Consider the following 22,945-nt stretch of genomic DNA (forward strand, 5'->3'; position numbering starts at 1 on the left):
AACAATGCATAGATTCACCTGCACATTTGAATGTGGTCATCAAAACGTGTTGTTCATCAGTTTTCTTTTTGGTGCTTTTTATTAGGTTACATTAGCTATAGGGATAAGATTACATTGTTACATTTCCACAATCAATCTTCCTTCCTGCATCATTAACATGTCCCTTTTGTCTCCTTCCAAAAACAATTTCAGTAAGCTTCACTGTTCAGTTTTCATGGTTTCAAATAAACTGTTTCAGTAATATTCATGTTATTTCATGCTCCATGTTATCCTATCTGTCACTCTTCCTAATAACCAATGTAAAATTAGTAAATGGCTTATACTCACATGGAACTAGATGATGGTCTATGGGAACATATTTTAGACATTTGGTACTAGTAACCTTACTTTTTAAGCTCATTTTGAAATGGCCCCCCACTCTTCTTTACAGCAAAAGTCTTTGTAGGGAGAGGATCGATGACGTGGCTCAAGTGGTAGAGAAACAGTCAAGAGATTGACTTAAGGGCACATTAGAAATTCAAATTTTCTCTAAAAGAACCAATTCTGTTTGGAAGAATGTACTATAAATGCAGGTCTTAGAGGAGGAGATGATGATTACCCAGAAAAACATAAACAGTTAGATTCATGGATGATGTTTGAACCTTAATGTACAATATTGGAGAGTTTTTTTTTTATTGTCAAGGTGATGTACAGAGGGGTTACAGTGACATATGTTAGTAGTGAGTATATTTCCTATCCAACTTGTTACCTCCTCCCTCATTTTTCTCCTACCACCTCTTATTTTCTCTTTACCTCCTCCCCACTACCCCCTCCCCCCGAGTTGTTCAGTTAATTTACTACATATGTCTTGTAAGTATTGCTGTTGCATTGGTTCACTTTTTACCTTTTGTCTCAGAATTTTAATGTTCCTCTTCCATTCCCTAATTCAGATGAACACATAAAATACCCAGAATCAAATGCAATGACAACAGGGGCTAAATCACGGGGAAAATGAACAGAGGTAAAAAGAAATAATTTCACATAGTGGAAAGTTTTATCTGTAATTACAATAAGGTCTGTGCCAAAGTGGTTTTCAGCATAATCTAGCTACTTTTTAAAAGTTTATCATTGTAGTTTTGCTTGAGAAATTTCAGATCTTATAAGAAAGAAAACAGAAACCCTACAATGTGGTTGACACAGCAAAGTATTATTAATCAAACCAAATAATGATATGCAAAAAAGTCAAATTACCAACCAAGTTCACTTATCACAGTAGATGCAAAAATATAAATAAAATATTATCCAGTAGTATCCGACAGGTTAGCATTGCCATCTAAGATTATTTCCAGGAATCAACCAATAGAGATTAACAAAAGCTGTCATGACATGTCCTGAATGAATTGAAAGCTAAACTCTTCAAAGTAAAATAGTAGGAGCAGTAAAGTTCCTAAGCATGGTAGGACTTAATTACCAATACCCATTTCAACTGTTACATGTGAGTGCTGAAGAATCTTTCATTGGAAATAAAGAACAAATTAAAGATACTTACGTTTTCCAAATCACTTTTCAGCAATTACTATATTTGACTATATTGTTATAGAAAAGAACAGTCTTATCTCATTTACAAATTATATGCATTTAATAAGTTACCTCCTCTACTGTCCACACCGTCATTCACAGCAGAGGTTGTTTTGCCTTTCCATGATTTTCTAGAACTTTCTCACAACCATGCTCATATCTCCAGGTTAAGAGATAAAGGTAGCATCTACTCTTTCAATCAGCTAATTTTCCATAGTGTTCACTCCTTCCAGTCAATAATCTTCTTACTAATTCATAGAGGGGTGATATTTGATATTTGAAGGAATCAGCAAGAAATATAGCCATTTTGCTATTCCCAAAATAATTCACCTTATACATATTGGTGCTTACGGAGGCTTCTTTGTTTGTTTGGTGGTACTTTGTTTTGAACTCAGTGCTTCAAGGTTACTAGGCCATTGCTGTGCTATTTGAGTCACAACTTAAGACCCATTTTGCTTTAGGTGTAGGTCTCTAGTTTTTACCCATGGCTTGCCCTGGACTGTGATCTTTCCAATATCCATTTATTTTTGAAAAAATTAGGATCCATAATTTATCAAATAAAACAACAATTATTAGATTTTTTGAAAGTAGATAGATTGTACTAGAAAACCACTTTGGCACAATCTTTTTTGTAATTATAGATAAAACTCCCCAATATTGTTATGTTAAGTTTTTACATCATCCCTCAATTTGACTGTTCATGATTTTTCCAGGAAATCATCAATCTCCTCCACATTTCCAAAACCTGAATTTATTTCCAATAAACATAGAATATCGTCTCAGATGATTTTATTAAAACTAATCCAATACTCACTTTACGTTCTTTAACTACAAGATAATCTAATATTGCATATTTTAATTCCAGTTACAACCTTCTTTACAAAATGAGAGCTCTTGCTCGCAAAACAAGCAAAAGAAACATATTATCTTAAATAAACACATTTATCTTTATGTGTTTATTTTCTACAATTGGTATTTGTAATCGTACATAGAATTTATATGAGAAATTAAAGGTTAAATGAACACATACTGATATCAACTCTATATTCATTCATTAACAACAGTAACATTTTGCAGCAGTAACAATAACAATTTACGTGGGCCAGCACACATAAATTGATTAGTATTGAATTTCCATTTTTCAGTTTGACATTGTCCTCAAAGAGATGGTTGATATTCTGTTTCACTCTGGAGCAATTATGGTAGTAATATATGTCACTTTATAAAATAGCATGTAGATCACATTATAGTCTTCACATAGTTTTACAAAAGAATTTCAGTTTAATGTGTTCCTTTGTGTACATAGTGCATCTTGATCTATCACCCCTCTCATGAGAAATTTGATCTTTAGTAAGAGACATTATAATGCTTACAATTTATAATTAAGTTTAATATAGTTTTCCTTGGTATCTACAGCAGTTCAACAAATTGAACTAGTTTTTAAAGTATTACCAAATTGCAGCTGGGCGCTGGTAGCTCACGCCTGTAATCCTAGCTACTCAGGAAGCTGAGATCTGAGGATTGTGCTTTGAAGCCAGCTAGGGCAGAAAAGTCCTGGTGAGACTCTTATCCAATTAACCACTCAAAAACCAGAAGTGGTGCTGTGGTTCAAATGGTAGAGCACTAGCCTTGAGCACAAAGAGACTCAGGGATAGCACTCAGGCCCTGAGATCAAGCTCCACAGCTGACAAAAAAAAAAAATTACCAAATTGTAAATAATAAATAATACCACTCACAAAATTCAAAAATCTAACATTTTTCCTAACTCGTTAAGGTAACTTGGCTCTAGGCAGAATGTTCCAAACGTATCTTTTAAAATAAAAGGTCATTATTTACTTATGGAGTCCTCAGTTCATATAACTGTGACTAAAACTCGTGCACTGTTTAATATCTGAAATACTTAGGGATGGGAATTTCAGTGTTTCTTTGTTCCTCTAGGTGGCGTTCACCGTACTCTTTGATTTGGAAGCACTTCTGAAGATATGGTGTCTGGGATTCACTGGATATATTAGCTCATCTCTTCACAAATTTGAGCTACTTCTGGTCATTGGAACCACTCTTCACGTATATCCAGATCTTTATCATTCTCAATTCACATATTTCCAGGTAATATAGATAATGGCTATTGATTTTTATTCCTTTCCAAGGTAAATAGAAGTGATACTATTATAATAATATGTACTCACATATTACAAATACATGTCACTGGAAGAAGTACAGTGATATATTTAATATCAGAAATAATGCTTTTATAAATCAAAACAATTATTTTGAAACCTTCAGAAAATTTAGTTGAGTAGAAGAGGCTCACACCTATAATCCCAGCTACTCAGGAGGTTGAAATTTGAGAATCACAGTTTGAAACCAGCAAACAAATCTGAGAAACTCTTATCTCTAATTAACTAGCAAAAAGCCAAAATTGGAAATATGTCTCAATTAGTAGAGCACCAGACTTGAATGAGAAAGCCAAGTAAAAACCTAAGGCTCTAAGCCCTAGCACTGGCAACAAAAAAAACAAACAAAAAGTTTCTGAAAATTTTTAATAATTTACACTTCCTCCACATGTAAGAACATGTGGCTATAATATGTCTATACATGACTAGCAAATTTTACACTGTGTGAAGTTGTTAGTACAAAGTTTTGAGAAGTATATATGAATTTAATTCCAGGTGTATGTCAGCCTTATAAATATCCTGGCTTAACAATGGTTTACAATGGAAATAGTAAGAATTTATAAATGTAAAATCCACCTTTACAGGATTTCATTAGCCACACATTATTCATAAATACCTATTTTTTCTTTGTAATAATTAAATAAAGGTATTATAATTTGTATTTTATAATAATTAGATATCTAATGTTTAATGGGATATATTAAATCATATTAACAATAATTCAATTATTGTTATTCAATTAGTAATTATTAGTTATAATCATTGTAATTGTTAAGTGAGAGCAACATGCTTATTGCTCTGTTAAATTCTAGGTAAAAAGATAAAGTATGCAAATGTGATATCCTAGTGTAAACATACGAAATACAAGCATTTTTCTGTCTCACATTTTGTCATTTTTATAAGTTATCATGGTACCTCCACAATGTAAGTTTTTCTACACATATTTTTCACATATTTTGCACTACGGTTAAATGCACAACTGAGTAAAGGAAGAAGACCCAAATGGAAGGTGGGCCAAACTGTCACGTGGGCTGTACCATCTCATTGGCTGATAGGGCCTGGAAAGAATCAAGGAAGAAAAGAAGAAACCAGCTTTCTGTGCTCTCTCTCTCTCTCTCTCTCTCTCTCTCTCTCTCTCTCTCTCTCTCTCTCTCTCTGCTGAGATTTTGGAAAGCATCATCAAAATGTCTTCGACCATTTGTCTAATCAACTTACTCTACTTGCTGCTGTGGTTATTAGTGTTCTACATGCAATAAGTGTGGTTAGATTCACCAACAGTATTTCCTGTGAGACTCCAGAAACATCAAAGTCTAGTGACCTCAGTGAGGAAAAGGCCTAGTGTCATCAGGGGCCTTATGTTCCTTCCAGAAACCTTTCTCTCCTGCATCCCTCACTCAAGTAGACTTGCTCCAGGTGGTTTGAAAACAATGCCACAACTCAAGCCAAACATTGTGTCCTAAGTCTCAGTAGAATTCACTCAGGCTAAAAAGGATATCTAAAGAAAAGTAATAAACCAATCCATAAATAGGACTTGAGATCCAACCCAGTGTAAACAATCAGCAATTTTTAAATGAATGAGTACATTAAATAATTAATTTTGAATGAGACTTTTACAAATATACATATGTAAGACTCAACAAATATATAATACATATATGTACATATATAGAGAGAGAGAGTATAGATAGCAAGTTAAACATACAGCAAACATCCAAATGAGCAAGACTCACATGAGGTAGAACCCTGTTTCTATGCAGCAGTTGGTGGGAAGGTGTGGAGCAAAGGCTCCTGCTCTGTTGGGTCATTGAAGCAGTCAGGTGAGGCCTGTCATGTTCTTTATAAAGCTCTTCCTGCTCCAGAGGTGTCTCTCTAGCTTGTCTCCATTTGCAGACTAGGGGAACTTCCAATAACTAAGTCTAGGGCAAACTGTTTAATATGCCCCAAATTGCACAGAGCATTTCCTTATCCAGATGCTGGCTATGTCTACAGCGTCTATAATCCTGATCATGGTTTGAGGTGAGCCCAGTCAGAAAAAAAACTTTCTCGAGTCCATCCGCTAAGTCAGCAGCAGACTCGGGCATGGCTCAGGTAGCGCATCACCAGCCTAGCCAGTACAAAGCCCTAAACTCAAATCCCAGTACTACCAAAAAACATTCTTTTTATATCTCATAAGCCTGAGCCTAGTTCACAGGAAGAATCCACTTGCCAAGAGTAGTGCAATGGGTGGAAAATAGATTCAGTGCTCAGGAGCCACTTGCTAAAGAAATTTTCCAGAAATTTCTCCCCCCCCCTTTTTTTTAATTGTCAAAACCTCTGTACATCAGTACAGAGAGGTTACAGTTTCATACGTTAGGCATAGGATACATTTTTTTTTTTTTTTGGCCAGTCCTGGCTTCTTTTTGCTCAAGGCTAGCACTCTGCCACTTGAGCCACAGCGCCACTTCTGGCCGCTTTCTGTATATGTGGTGCTGGGGAATCGAACCCAGGGCCTCATGTATATGAGGCAAGCACTCTTGCCACTAGGCCATATCCCCAGGCCCATGGATACATTTCTTGTACTGTTTGTTACCTCCTCCCTCATTCCCCCTCCCCCTCCCCTTTTCCCTTTCCCCTCATTAGTTGTTAGGTTGGTTTACACCAAACAGTTTTGCAAGTATTGCTTTTGTAGTCATTAGTCTTTTTATCCTGTGTTTCTCGATTTTGGTATTCCTTTTCACTTTCCTAGTTCTAATACCAGTATATACAGTTTCCAGTGTACTCAGATAAGATACAGTGATAGTACGGGTACAACCACAGGAAGGGGGTACAAGAGGATCATCAACAATAGAAGCTATGGTTTCACATGGCATGTTGAAAGTAATTACACCAGTGATATATCACTCATTTCCATAAAATGGAGTTCATTTCACTTAGCATAATCTTATGCATTCATAGGGGCATAGCTATTGGGCTCTTGTGATCCTCTGCTGTGACTAGCCTAAACCTGTGCTAATTATTCCCCATAAGGGAAACCATAGAGTCCATGTTTCTTTGGGTCTGGCTCATTTCACTTAGTATAATTTTTCCAAGTCCTTCCATTTCCTTACGAATGGGGTAATGTCATTATTTCTGATATTGGCATAAAATTCCATTGTGTATATGTACCACATTTTCCTGATCCATTCGTCTACTGAGGGGCATCTGGGTTGGTTCCATATTTTAGCTATGACACATTGTGCTGCGATGAACATTGTTGTGCTGGTGGCTTTAGTGTGTTCTTGTTTGTGGTCTTTTGGGTAGATGTCCAAAAATGGGGCTGCTGGGTCATAGGGGAGCTCTATGTTTAGCCTTCTGAGGAATCTCCATACCGCTTTCCAGAGTGGCTGAACCAGTTTACATTCCCACCAACAATGAAGTAGGGTTCCCTTTTGGCCACATCCCCTCCAACACTTATTATTGTTAGTTTACTTGATATAGGACAAGGAATTTCTATTATTTTAAGGAAGCAGGAGAAAAATGGTCATTGGGATAGGAATCTAAGTCAGAAATCAAAATTCTTTGATAAAAGATTGATTTTTCTCCCATGTCTCTGTGAATGTGAACTACCTAGGGAGGGTTACTTTATGAAACATTAGCTATAACCTATACTGAACCTATACTGAACCTATAACCTATACTGAATTTTCAAGCATTAGAAAACTAGTATGTACTATACTTCATAACATTTTTTGAATGATCACATGGCATGTTAAAACACTTCATTCATTACGATTTGTCTTCATTCCCTTGAGACTTATCATGCGGCAGTTTCTGAGCTAGATGAATATCTGTTACTGTCGTGGTTTTTAGTGTCTGGATGATCAAGTGGAAAGATGTGATATTTACATTCCTATGAAAAATTTCCTTAAGACTCAGTGTGAAGATGATTAAAACTAAGTATTTTGTACCTCTCGTGATAGGTCCTCCGAGTGGTTCGGCTTATTAAGATTTCACCTGCATTGGAAGACTTTGTGTACAAGATATTTGGGCCTGGAAAGAAGCTGGGGAGTTTGGTGGTTTTCACGGCCAGCCTCCTGATCGTCATGTCAGCCATTAGTTTACAAATGTTCTGCTTTGTGGAAGAACTGGACCGATTTACAACCTTTCCAAGGGTAAGAATTAAAAACACGGTTAAAGTCATTATCTCCTATTAGTAATGATGATTTACATGAATGTAGTTTTACTTAGCCATGGCTTAAAAGCATTGCTGTATTTCTGATGACTTAATTTTTAATGTTTAATGTCTCTTCAGCAGAGTGTAAGCGTCAGAGCACATTTTCCATACGTGCTCCAAAGGTACATTCATTCTAAAAATCCAGGAAATAACATAATCAGACGCCAAGAGGATAAATAAATGAAAAATGGGAGCTAGTGTTCTTCATAGCTATAAACTGCAATGTAACAGGATTTTAAAGTAAAACGGTCATTTTTGCATTTGTGAGAGGAAACGTTTTCTAAACATGTTTTATTGTTCTATAGCTCAGATACTTAATGTCAGGCATAATCTAAAAGGAAAATCTGGGTTTGTCAATAAAAGAAAATGAATGGTCTTCAAATTGGAAATGTCTTTAAAAGGTCGTCTTACTCATCCCTCTGCATTCTCATTAGAATTCACTTGGGCTATGAAGGAAGTTAAAATCAATCACTTCCTAAATAGAACTCGTGTGGAAGATTCAGCCCCTCACCAGAAGGATTCTGAAATCCAACTCCATGTAAACTTAGAAACTTAGTAGTGACTAAGACAATGACTGTATCTATTTTTACTGTAAGTTAAAATAGTAGGGCCTATTTCTAGGAAGAATAATCTTGGAGTCAAAACAGGAGAAAACATATTTTTGATGTTAAAATTGGAGAGCAAATGGTGTGTATTTTTACTGTACTCCTAAAACTTTCTTTTTTAATTTTGTGCTCCCTTTCTTACTTTAAATATTCAGTGTTATAATTCTTTCTTTTAAAATGCACTTTTTTTTTCATTCATACATCTCTTTTTGTTGCGTGCTTCTCAAAAGTTTTGGTGAGGTCAAGCTCCCAGACCTCAAGAGAGTCTCCATTGAAGGGAGTGACCAGTGAACTAATACAAGGCCCTCCTGGCTTTGATGAAAACGGGCACACGGTGCCCTAGATGCTCAGAAAAGGCTGGAGCCAGGAAGAATAAGGCCAGGAAGGTTTGTTGGATTGTTATTATCATAGGTGTAGTTCAGTGAAACCTGGAAGTGTCTCCTACCTTGGGCAGCATGAGCAAAAAGTCAGAAGTTATTATAAAGGAGCAAGAACAGTCTGTGGTGGTCAGGAGCATCCTGAGCAGAGGGCCTTTGGCTGGAAGAAATTGCTATCAGGTTTAACTGTAATGGGAAAATGAGGAGAGAGTAAAGTTATGTGCCTTAATGAGGAAAGCAGCAAGGATTCATGGGGAGGAGCAAGAAGGCCATACCTAGAGCATCGGACTGGGACAAGGGTTGGCCTCAATCAGGTATTGTGTTGCCAGTTATTGAGGTGATGAGTCACGAGGACAAGAAAGCTGTGGAAGTCACACTCAAGCTTTTGTTTTGTCACTGCGCAGAGCAACCTGCCCAAATAGACCCAGCCCCAGTGTTTCAAGTCAAACAGCGTGAAGCAAGTGCTGGTGGATCCTTGCAGTAGTCAAAGGTAGTTATTCAGTTCATTGCTGGGTTGTCATGAATAAAACCCTCTGGCCCTTTTAGGGCCAGGGGTGGTGATGGTGGTGGTGGGAGTGGAGTGAAGGGAGTGGCATGTAGCCGGCTTCAGTTGGACACTAGTAAGGAAGCTTCTGAATGAGGGGTCTGGACTAGGACCATGGCTGACCAAGCAGGACAGAGCCTCAGTGTCTTATCTCTGATCACTCTGTAAAACTACGAACATGCAGGCTGTATGGCATGGTGATTGAAGCCAGGCAAAGCCCTCTCGTTGTCTGTGGTCTGTCCTGAAGGATCACACAAAGGATTTTGTCCAGGAACCAGCCTCTTCCTCCAGGGAAAGTATGGAAAGCAATGATGAAAGCCATGACATAAATCTTACCTCCTTCTGGTAAATCCTGTCCTGTCCCTGGTAAATCAAAACAGCAGATGACTACGGTAACTGTGGTCATTATTCTCATGCTACATTCCTTCCGGTCTAGATCAGCACACACTGTCGAAGGCCCCCAAATCACAGGGAGGATTTGTGTGGCCAGACAATCCTTTCAGACAAAGGGTAAAGACAAATCTTAGGCTAGATCAGATTCTTCCAGAATTTTCAGAAATGTTGGGAGTTTGAAAGTAAAGATTAGAAGCTTCTGGGAAAACAGATGCTAGATGACACTGAAAAAATTATGCTGTAATTTTTTTTCTTTAACCAAAATATTGGTAAGTATGGAGTTTTTCTCCTGTAGTGTGTATTCAACAGCACACAAAAACAACACAGTTGGGCTTAGAAAGCATTGTGTAAAGGTTCCATTATATATCCCAGATAGCGGGTCTGAAGTTGGTACTACTGTAGCCTGTAATAAAGGCCAGGCTGCTTTCCAGATCCATTCGTGATTTAGCCCCAACTATACTTACTCTAATTTGCACCGTAATAGTAATCAAGTCACATTACTCGTTCAGCTCTCCAGTGACTCGGCTGTGCCTGAGGACTCCGCCATCTTTTTATTTATTTATTTATTTTTGCCCAGTCCTGGGGCTTGAACTCAGGGCCTGAGCACTGTCCCTGGCTTCTTTTTTATGCTCAAGGCTAGCACTCTACCACTTGAGCCACAGCGCCCACTTCTGGCCGTTTTCTATCTATGTGGTGCTGAGGAATCGAACCCAGAGATTCATGTATGCAAGGTGAGCACTCTACCGCTAAGCCACATCCCCAGGACTGCACCATCTTAATGCAGGCAGGCCACTCACTCATTGGCTGACAGTGTGGTCCTTGTGAGTGTGTGATATGACAAGGCAGGGCTAGATTTCGCCTTCCATGTGCACCTCATTGAAAGTGAAAGCTCTGGAAAATGATCAAACGTTACACGTTGTGTTCAAAATACTCCAATTGCAAAATGGCGTCACTACTATTCCTAACAAAAGGAAGCTCCATACCACCCCTGCATAGCTAGCTCTTGCCTGGTGCAGAGGTATCAAGAGAAAAGTTCACTTCAGCTCCCTTTGGGGGCTCTCACTCCCCTCCCTTCCCCTGAGGCCACCTCTTGTCCTATCCAGTGGTTCAGTGCTGGCAAAGCTCAGTTTATAGCATTGGCCAAAGCATAGCACAGATTTCCTATAAGGGAAGTAACGATAGGCTCTACAGTAAGTAAGTTAGCAAGTGGGAAAATCAGCACTGGTTCCCATTATCTTGACTTATTTGGTCATACTTGGGATTGAACTCATGGCCTAGTGTCTGCTAGCCCTGGAGGCAAAGCCTTTCCTACTCGAGCCACCTCCACAACACTTTTATTCTTTTTAAGTCCGTTTTCTAGATAGGATCTTTAACTTCTGCCTGAGCCTGTCTCAGACCTGCCATTCTCTTTGGGCAGGATTGAGTAGCAAGGTCCTTTGTAACCCTTAACGAGAGGCTGCAATTTAGACGGACTGACATAGGTTGATCATATAGAAAGGGATGCGTACCGGGAAGTCAACCATAAAAAAAAAAAAAAAAAAAAAACACCTACATCCTAACCTTGGATGAGTATCCTCTGTCTGTCTCCAAAGCTTATATATGCCATTTACACACAGGGGGTCTAAATATACACATTGTAGGAAGTCACCTGGTGTTTAGTTACTCTCACTAGATGCTTGTGGCTGCTAGCTCCTTCCCAATATTCCCAGTTGGAGCTTACAAAATGGACAGCGTGGCAGTGGACACATAGGGGATCCCTGTGCCTGTGGCATTGCCCAGTTTCTATCATAAGCTATGGATGCAGACACACGGGTGCCCTGAAATAGAAAGCCCTGTGCATCCCTCACACCATTCAAACTGTGGGGTCCACAGAAGGAGACCCAGGCAGAGGAACATCAGCAGAGATTTGATATTTCACAATGGAAAAGAACAAGAGGATGTTACGTTAGTAGAATTTAATAAAACGGTGTTTCCTCCCAAATCAATACTATTCTATTCTAGTTTGTACCAAACAGATGTTCTGCTGAATAGAAATAACAAGTGGGATGGAATCCTGCTATAAGGCAATATCCAACAGTTCCTGTTCTGTTGGGATGAATGAATTGTACCAGGAGGGCAATTTCGATGAGCTCTTCATAATGAAGCTTCCAGTATAGGTCATAAAACAGATTGACATAAGCATGAATAATCATAATCTTTCTTTAACAAAGAAAAAAATGTATGTTTTCCTGTAGTTGCCTGATAAAAGGTGGTAAGAAATGTTTCAGTAAGGTTTTAAAATGTTTGTTTTTTCGTCTAAGCTTATTACACAAAACAACTGCCTAGAAGTTACTAAGATCCATGCAATAAACATTTAGCCAGTTCAATATCTACCTTCTAAATCCTCACCAAATTAATAATAAGCAGGCCTCATTTGGTTGTAATTGTGTAAATGAAGAGTGTTTTTGCTTATATGTAATACATTACTCTCCATAACATGGATTTTAATATTATTCATTTGATTAAAAAAAATTCCTTAATTTACATTTTAAGTGCTAATGAATTTTTCTATTGAATTTTCACTTTTAAACTAATGTCCACAAGAGTTATTATGTACCATACTATAAAACACATAATTAAAGGTTAATTCCCTATTTTTCAACCATCAAAATGATGGTATAATGATTAGCTTTTAATGTATTAAAAACTAGCTGGGGAATTTGAAAGAACATCTTTCTCTTTTTTTTTTATTATTTGCCAGATAATTCAATAAATTTAAAGTCCATTACTCCTTCAAATGTATTATTTGATTGCTATTTCTGAAGTGTTTATTTCTTTTCATTATTTTATATTTCCTATAGTTTAATGTGAAATACATCAGACATGCAAAAATATAGAGAGAATAGTAGAAAGAGGGGCTGTAGTATAACTTAGTAGTAGAGAGTTTGCTTACAATGCAAAGTTTGATCTCCTACACCATACAAAGTTTGATCCTAAGTTTGATCTCCTACACCATACAAAATGTGTCTATATACCTAGAGCTTTACATGGAAAATAGAACAGTTGATCTGAATGCTCTGATCACTTCTCCTTCTTTCTCTCCCACAGAGAATCACTTTGCTAAGCTGGATGTTTATGTTCTTAGTACATCTCTTTGTGCTTTCTGTAGATAGAGAAACATTGACTGAAAGCCTTTTATCTTTTGTGCATAACAGATTTGCTTCCCATGGCATTATACATCACTGTTTCTTCTGCTAATTGCTTTTATTGCTCACATAATTGTGAGACTTCCCTACCTAAACGTGTATAGCTATGTTTTCCTTATTGTCATGAATTTGTAAGATACAATCACAAATTTTACTGTATGTGGTGCAGAACTTACCTAAGCATACCACAGTTGGCAGGTTAAAATTCTTATGTCACCCCAGTATATCTGTCTTTTAGGGAGTATGTCCTACTCATAGATTCGATTCAAATACCTTATTCAGTGGTAGAAATGTCAAGAATGAACCCAACTAGGCCCACTAATAAAATAAGCTACAGAATGGATGTACTCAGTTTGAAGGTAATACCAAATATGTCCTAGATGATGTTAAAAGATTCTGGGAACTTACTGTGTCCAACTACAGTGTTTCTAAATATTACCTCCGTCTACCCAAAAGACCACAAACAAGAACACACTAATGCCACCAGCACAACAATGTTCATCGCAGCACAATTTGTCATAGCTAAAATATGGAACCAACCCAGATGGCCCTCAGTAGACAAATGGATCAGGAAAATGTGGTACATATACATAATGGAATTTTATGCCACTATCAGAAAGAATGACATTGCCTCATTCGTAAGGAAATGGGAGGACTTGAAAAAAATTATACTAAGTGAAATGAGCCAGACCCAAAGAAACATGGACTCTATGGTCTCCCTTATAGGGAATAATTAGCACAGGTTTAGGCTAGTCACAGCAGAGTATCACAAGAGCCTAATAGCTATGCCCATATGAATGCATAAGATGATGCTAAGTGAAATGAATTCCATGTTATGGAAGCAACTTTTATATCACTGTTGTAATTTCTTTCAACATGCCATGTGAAAATGTAGCTTCAATTGTTGATGATCCTCTTGTATCCCCTTCCTGTGGTTGTACCTGCACTATCACTGTATCTTATCTGAGTACACTGGAAACTGTGTATACTGGTATTAGAACTAGGGAAGTGAAAGGGCATATCAAAATCGAGAGACATAGGATAAAAAGACAAACAACTCCAAAAGCAATACTTGCAAAACCATTTGGTGTAAACCAACTGAACAACTCATGGAAGAGAGGGAGAGGGGGATGGGGGAGGGGGGAATAAGGGAGGAGGTAACAAGCAGTACAAGAAATGTACCCGAGGCCTGACATATGAGACTGTAACCTCTCTGTACATCACTTTGACAATAAATAAGAAAAAAAATTAAAAAATAAGAAAAGGCAAAGACTACTTCCAAGAAAGGCAATCTGCAAAGCTTTAGGGCTAAGTGTGAATTCAACAGGTGAAGATTTGAGTACGGAAATGGCATTTCTTGGGGGAATTCCACAGAAGGGAAGCAAGAGACAGGGAGAGCCCTGGCATGGAGACATGTAAGGAGAGGGGCATAGTGGTAACATGGAGAGATACAGGCCCGAAGCAACCACAAAGGGTCTGCAGTGGATGTAACCAAGGAATCCACCCAACATTTTTACTCCTTTTTGCTTTTTTTTTCTTTCTGGATATGAAAGTAAGAAACATTTTGAAGAAATCATGCTATTTCTCAGAGGGGGTGTTTTTACTGAACTAAATTCATTTTTCTTGAGCAAAGGCAAACATTTATAACCAGTTGAGGAATTGCAGGCATCTCCGGAGATCATTTTTTATTTATTTTTTCTGAGAGGCTATTACTGTGTCAAATCTTCCACAGACTCATAAAGTGAGATCCCATCTGAAGGTTTAGTCCAGACTGTTTTCCATGCCTGGGCATGATTCTGCAAGAGAAATGAGCAACTTGCTTCCAGTTTTAGTGATGCCATGATACAGTTTAATGTATCTGTCTGTTTCCTTCCTCCATGCCAAAAATATGCTCTTAAAATTAATGTTTCCCAGTGTAATTTTAGGGTCCTGTTGTTGTTTTGTTCCTGTTGGATTTACTGTTTGGTCAATAACCACTGTCAGTGGCACAGTGGTAAAAATAATATTCTATGAATCTACCTTTAGCAAATAGTTTGAAGGGAAAAAAAAGGGAGGGAGGGAGGGAGGGAGGGAGGGAGGGAGGGAGGAGAGAGGAAAGGAGGGAACGATTTTAAAGCACTGTCTAGTTTGTATGTGTTACTAAACAATTATCATATCAGAAGTGAAATAGAAACTATCATCTGCAATCGCATAGTCCAAATTGCCAATGAAATGCACCCTTTACATTATGAAAATGTAATATGACTGACATTACCAAAATCACTAATTAAGAAATAGAGCATAAATACTCCAAGAAACTTGACAATCTATCCTATGAAGAAAATTAATTCAGAAGCCCTTTATTTGCATAAATCTCTAGGTCTCATTTTCACAGCTGTTTGTTGTGTCAGCTTGATGGTTGCATTTCAAGATTATTTTAACATAATTGCTGGAGAATGTACCTTTCTACTAAAAATATCATGCCCTGTAAGGACGATTGTTAGGGTGGGGGAAATCTGAGTTTATTAATTTTATCTTAATATGTTTCTTTAAAGTGTTTCTGATAAAGGAATTTTAACAGCTAAGTCTTCAATTACTAAAATATTTTAAAATATAAAATTGTAATTTCAGATTCCTAGAAAATGAAAAGGTTATGACATTTGTGGAAAAAAAAATAAATCTTAATGAGTATGGCTTATTTCAGCCAAGGCTGGCTATAACTGCTCTTGATAAATCTATGGAACACCACACAGAAATTCCCATTTGTGTGCAGTACTGTGCTAGACATATTTGCAAAAATTTCAAAACATGGCTAGGAATAGACAAGTGCCTTGTTTGCCTCTGCCATTTGGATAGCAATGAGAGATTAGCAATTTGAAGTCTTAAAACATATTTTACCTCCGACTTCTAAATGGACAGCAGGAATTTTATGTCACCACTCTTGCACTCCCATTTGCAGTGTATGTGATGGAATTAACCACGGGAGCCCTCCCTTCTCCCATCTGCTGGAAGGACTCTAATACCTACCACGCACTATTCATGATTATAGGAAAAAAATAATGGACAGTTATTCTTTGGTTGCTGCAAAGCACAAAACCAATGCTATTCCTGAGTCAAAGTCTCTTTTCCTATCATTGAGTGTTTTCTGAAAAGGCCATCCTGAGAGGCTATACAATCCACATCCTTGTCTGCATTCTCGTTTGTGAGAATGAATATAAAGTTACCCAAAGCATGGGCAAGAGGAAAGATGAGTGGATGAACCTACACCTATTCTTCTAAGTACAAAGGCTTCACTGATTTTTTTGCATTATTTTTCTTTTACTCTTGAAATTATATTTAAGTGTAGACTCCACTTAAAGTAATTTGCTTCTAGGAGAGGTCTGAAGTTCGGACATCTGCTTTGCTTCTAATCATGTTTAAGCTCATTTTGACATTTAAGGCCAATTAAATTAATTTAGATTTGGTAAGATTTTTCCTTAGTCATCTAAAACTTGACCAATGAACAGTTCCTCCTCGCCCTCCCTTTTAATTTATTTAAATGGAGTGCTTGGCAACAAGCATATTTTTGGATTTGTAAAAGCAAAATTAGTAATGCTAATTCATTTTGGAATAAAAAACAACAACAAAGAACTGGTTGGTCTTTCTTGTCAACACAAGAGGCTGTCACAGAGCTAATAGAAACCACTTATTTCAGCTCTCCAAAACACTAGGAATGAGACATGAGAGGAATTATTGTAGGAATACTGGTGTTTTATATGTTTTTAATGTATTGGTGTTTTAAATGTTTCATAACTATTAACAGAAGTAACTAATGCAAATAAATCCCTGATTTCAAGAATTCCTATACAAAAAGAAACAAAGGTGACCCCAGGAACTTTGTTATTTGAAAGTTGCTAATAATTAAACCTTGCAGAAAAAAGCCCTAAAATGCTACTCAGTCAGTACTCCTTGTGTTGTTAATGGTTTTTGTTTTGGAGACCGGGGGCTAGAATTTGAACACTGGGCCTCACGCTTGCTACACAGGTGCACTACCACTTACACCAAAATGCTCTCATTTTTTGCTGTATTATTATTAGACAATATTCCTTGTGCTTCAGATACTATGGGCTGACTTATGACACAGCACAAAGCACCTAGTTTACTGAGTTCCTTATATTCTGCTACTGAGTGTTTCTTACTCCAACTAGCTTCAAATGAGTCAAGAGCACTATTTAATTAGCAACAAAACATTTCCTGTAACCTTTTTCTAGAACCTTTACAGGCTTGGGTTTGGAAAAACAGACCAAAAAGTATACTCTGTAAAAACAGACATTTTCCAAATTACTGTTATTTTCAACTACCTTCGATGGATTATAAAACAAAAGCTGGAGGCATGGCTCAACTGGTAGAGTACCAGCCATTAGTTTAAAAAAAAAAGCCAAGTGGTAGTTGAAGGCCTTGAGTTCAAATCCCAGTACTGGCACCATAAAAAAATAGAATAGTAGACACATATTTAGAAGAGAATAAAAGAACTTTTAAAAGCATTTATCTAAAGGAAACATCTTCTTTAAAATACAATATATTCTATATCATTTTTGAACTTTAGGAAAAGTATAATCAGATTGCATATGACATTAAAAATTTTAAGTCCTAGAAATTCTAAATGTTGACTAGTGTCATAGCTATTTTGTCATGGAGGGAGATCTCTAATACAGATTTGTAGCTTAACAATTGATGATGCTATCTGTATGGTGCTTCAATGTTCTTTAAGTATTCATACATACTTTACATTGATTCTCAAAACAATCTCAGAGAATGAAAATAAGATTTTGGCATGATTGCAAATTTGAGGAAAGCTAGTCTCCACTGCCAAGAGTTTTATCCAAAACCATGAAGGCAGGCAGCAGCTGCTTCTCAAACCTGACTAGTGATCAGAAATGTTGGGTCTCAGTCTTGGGCCTCTCTGCTGTTTTGAAGTCAGAGCATCGCAGACCTTGTAATCAAGCCAGACCTTTTAACCCTCAGTCTTTTCCCAGTATGATCTTGAAAGGTTAGCCCCTTCGGGTGACAGCAGAGATAGGGGTGATGAAATTAAACCAAAGGAAGTTTTGAATCGTTCTTAGCTGATACTGTGTTCCCCAGAAAGCAGATGTGAGTTGAACAGGGCTCTTGGGTCCAGTATGGGGCCTATTCCCAGTGTAGGCAGGAGAGAAAAACAGCCAGACAGAGTTCAGTTGACCTCAGAGTTGGCATTTTTCTGTAGACTTTGGCAAAAACGACGTGGTAGAGTGGATGGAATTTGGAGAGCCAGGAAAAGCATGATTGAATCCATGGGCCATGGCATTCCATCTAAACTAGATAAGGTGGGGTTGAGGTAAAGGAAGATGATTTTCGCATTTAGACTTTATATATTCACTCTAGATTTTAAATCTATAGTATTTGTGTTCGTGTGCAATTCCATTTAGTCACAATAGAGCATGATTCTTACCTTTTAGTTTCTGAGAGAATTTAAATACATGATGAGTTTTTTTAATAAATTTTCCCAATGTCAGATTATCTATTAAGACTTACACCTTGTACGATCTTATCAACCAACTTAGAAATGTATCCCTAATATTAGGTAATTTTCGTTTTCATTACACAGTGATATCACTTTAAATATTGTTAAAGCTTTGGGTAGTTAAGTATCCTTTTAAGAAGAGAAAGGGTTTGAATAACACGAAACATAATAAAAATTAACAGACTATTAGAAGATCATGAGACCTTTGGGCTTTTTTTTTTTTTCTATGATTAAACTCCTCTACAAACCAGTAGTATCTGGATAGGAAACGAGATCGAGTAAGTGAGTAATTATGGCAATTAAAGCCTGAGGAGATGTCACTTGGGTGAAGAGTGAATCCCAACCTGGCAGATCTATTTTAGGGCTGTCTGGTAGTAAGACTCAGCAGGGGACCGGCTCAGGAAATGGTGGCGCTACTATGCAAGTTGTCAAGTGGCTTGCATTTTGAAAGCAAGTCTTTTGTAGAGAAGCAGTGCTTGAAACCAGCTAAGAATAAACAAAAAAAAATAATAGTAGATTCATTGTAAATGGAAGGCATCACATGGTGACAACCATGGCATTCCTCGCCACGCTTGCATTTTTATAATGTACATGGTCTGAGAGCAAAAGCAGTACACGTCTCTTACTTGTACTGCCATCTCAACAACACAAGCACGTCGTAAGATTCGTTGTACAAGACCCAGGATCGCACCAAAACGTGTACATGAATGTTTACAGCAGCATGGTTTGTGATATCATCGCAGATCATCCAAACAGATGAAGACGTAAAACATAGTAGATGTGGACAGGGAAATTTTATTGGACAACAAAAGGGAAGAAGTGGCGACATATGCCAACGTGTGGGTGGACCGTGTGACATGGGGTGCCGTTTCCGTTACAGAGCCACCGAGATAACAGTATGTTCACCGTGTCGGTGGCAAAGGCAGTCCCACTATCTATTCTTCTTGCTACATTCTGACCACAGGCTAACGGGCTACCCCTTCTAGTTTTCCTAAGTATTTGACTATGTTTAATCTACCAAAAGATGCGCGGGGTCATCAAATTCCAAATGTCATCCGTGGTATTTATGTAAGGGGTTAAGAATTGCTTTACATGATCTGGGACCACATGTCTATCTTTCTTGACACTGGCAAATTGCTTTGTTTTCACTGAATGTAACAATGTCTGTCAGAGAGAGGTGGGGTCCCAAAATGAAAAGGATTTTCTGTCGTTGGTGACCTGGCTTCTGCCGTAAAATGCTCACATGCTCAATCCACAGTGGATAAGGAGACGCTGTCCCGAGTACCCGTGATCAATGTTCAAAGCATGGTAAGAACAAGAGAAATGATTTCTTAAAATTCTGTTGATTACCCTTTCTTCTACTTGGCTGATTTTATTTCCAGCTAAGTCTCTTGATTTTGGTTTATAAGTGTAGGCGACACTAAAATATAGAGTAACTTTAGGGGAAAATAGTAACAGCAGCAGACAAACTATTAAGGAAGGTCACCAATAAATGCAAAACTGGGAGGAAGAACTAAGGTTGGGTTCATCGGTATTTCCTGAAAGATGGATACGATGTAGGATAAAATGAGAAAGGCCAAATATGTCCCCGAGTCTTTACTTTCTGAGATAGACAGGAGAGGAGGTCCGGGCTGGGAATGGGGCATGAAGAATGGAGATGTGCAATGCCTGTGATTCCTGGTGGATCTGGATTCTGGAGGGAGAGCTGGAAATACAAGCGTGGGAGCCATCTGTTACAGAGCATATCAGAAGGCATTAAAATGAATGAGGTAAACTAGCTGGTTATATTTGAGAGAAAAGTAAAGGGTTCTGGGATCATGCTGGAGGTCTGTGACACTTAGCATTGAGGAATTGAGGAGGCACGGGTCATGGGAACTGAGAAGGGTCTATGTTGCAGTACTTTGTTCCACTGATTCAGGGGCCCTTGTTCTCGGTGTTTACCATCGGGGGCCATTGCTGTGTCCACTCACGCCCTTCCCTGTGGCTTTTGCCTTCTACTCTGGACTGTCTTGCTCTTTGTCTTGCTCACAACCATCCAGAGAATGTGGCATCTGATTAGAAGCAGAAACTCACTAAGCTAATGATCCTCAAAGCCTTTCTTCTCCTGAGAGGAAAATCGTGGCAGTCTCCTTCTTCAATCCTGTTCTTAATTACTGTTCGTTCAGAGCTTTTTGACTCCTTGCCTTGAAACAGGAGTGCGCTCTGGCTGTGATTCTGCAGTTTCCTCCCACCGCTCATGTCAACTGCAGGGACAATCACCTTTCATTCACTCACCTCCAGATTCTGCTGACAACAAGATGATTTTACGAGGTAATTTCCATTGGAAAGTCATTTACAATCTTTTTTTTTTTCTGATTCAGTTCTTCCCTGAACATGCAGAGTTGCTTTTGCAGATGACTCCATGCACAGCTTAAGCCAGACTCAGCCTGAGTCTGCTCATCCTGAGTCCCTTAGCAGTGAGGAGGCACCTTTGCTTCCACAGGGACTGCTCCGTACAGCGGTGTTCACTATAATATGCTGTCCTTCCATGTTACAAGGAAAATGCAGGCCTAAACAGCGCAAGTAACGAGTAAGCAGCAAATAACAGTGTTACTCACACTGCTTTACACCATTAGGTGGAGAGCTAAAGGGCCAAACAGCAAAATCAAAACTCCCTTGATTAAGGTCTAAGGGGATTAGTAGAACAAATAATAGCCAACCTGAAAATTTACACCAATATAATCAAACAAGTGAAGAGCCACCATTCTCTTTGAATAATAGCTACTAGGAAGAATGGAGATTGGCAGGGAAAGAAGCAGGGATAGAAAGAGGCAGGAAAAAAAGCAAGAAAGACCAAGAACCAGCCTAGGATAGTCATCTAGTTTTGTCTCCCGAAACAAAAAAGAAAAAAAAACGGGGAAGCAAATCTTTAAAATACACTCATATCCCATAAACTCAGACCATTCCAGCAGAGGGAATATGTAGAGTCTAGAAAAAAAAAAGAACAAGGAAGCCTCATGTGTTCCCCAGTCCACATTTGTCACTTACTGAACACACTAGCTGAGTGTTCCATCGGATGAAGCAATACATGGAAACAAATTAAGTTGACTTGTGTCTAAGATAGAAGAAAGAGCTGAATGTCTGGTCTTCAGGTACCCAGAATATATCTCTTATATTTAATCATAAGTTTGGTCATTGCTTCTGGGAAGAAGAAAAGCTATGTTCAATAAAATTCTTGTAGCACTTGTGGGCCTGTAATGGTTCACCTACTGCTACTGGGTCTGGAGTGGGCACACACTTTCACACTGACTATGTTGACAATGAACTATAGGCCATGTGGGGGAAGAAAGCTGGCGGGGGGGGCAGAAACTGGGAGAAAATGAGGGAAAAGGTGACATTATTCATTACCTGACTTATGTAACTGTAACCCCTCTATATATCACGTATACAGTAACAATAAAAAAGAAAGTATAGAGAGGAATAAGAAGAAAGAAGCATTTACAATACAAAATCTCTAAATTGCTAACATAAAAATCTCTGAATATATTAAATTCCATTCCATTCCATGAGTCAGCTTGATCTATAATAAACTAATTGACTAAAAAGGACTTTCATGTTGACCACATGTTTGTGGAAGAGGACAAAACAATCTCATATTTTCAGATGAATCATCTGTGACATTTGTGCTCCTTGACATTGGATGTGACACATAGAAAACAAAGAAAAATACAGGGACAAATAATTGTTCTTAGTGCTTAGTTCTAGTATACTTATTTAAGAGCTTAAATGATGTGTTGGGGGGAAATGTCTATAGCACTTTTAGAGTTGACGCTAATTTTTGTCAAGAATGCCCTTCTATTAGCACCAGGTGAGGAATGGAATGTTTATTATTCTTGGTAATATGAGGTCAAGTCTCAGTAAGAACATATTCACACTTCCCTGCAAACAAACAACGCTGGTGGGATAATGAGATTACAGAAAATACACTCAAGAAGCAGTGCTTCCACCTGCACAGGAGCCGATTTCACATTCACTTAGCAGCTAATTGTTCCTTTATTCAGATGCTTCTATGATGTCTTCCACATTGGCACTCCTGAAAAATTAATCACCCCTAGTAACAGAAACCAAATGAAGAGAGACCACTATGTCATTAGGATTGGGAAAGGTGGATCCAACACCTCAGTGAACGCAAGATCGAACTTGGAAAATAGTTTATTTGGAGTCATAATGCCTGGCTGTACTGCTTGTTTCACAAATTAGTGAATTTGGGCTCATCGCTTCTCAATTTTGAGTCTCAGCTTCCTTATCTTCCTCTTGGCTCTAAGACAACTTTTATAATACAGCTTTTACCTCAGCCTCAGTCTTTCTTTGTGTTATCCTGGACTTTATTCTTTAATGGACTTGATAGCATTGAAGCCTAT

General features: G+C 38.0%; 1 protein-coding gene across 1 annotated transcript in view; it reads left to right on the forward strand.

The window, feature by feature from the left end:
* Nalcn (sodium leak channel, non-selective) overlaps nucleotides 1-22,945 on the forward strand; it is a 212,017-nt gene that overhangs the window by 95,424 nt on the left and 93,648 nt on the right. The window contains exons 12-13 of the mRNA XM_048341128.1: nucleotides 3,496-3,663; nucleotides 7,670-7,861. Of these exons, the coding sequence (XP_048197085.1) occupies nucleotides 3,496-3,663; nucleotides 7,670-7,861 (360 nt within the window). The remainder of the gene's footprint in view (nucleotides 1-3,495; nucleotides 3,664-7,669; nucleotides 7,862-22,945) is intronic.

This window comes from Perognathus longimembris, chromosome 3 (genome assembly GCF_023159225.1).
Source record: "Perognathus longimembris pacificus isolate PPM17 chromosome 3, ASM2315922v1, whole genome shotgun sequence".
Classification (NCBI taxonomy): Eukaryota; Metazoa; Chordata; class Mammalia; order Rodentia; family Heteromyidae; genus Perognathus; species Perognathus longimembris.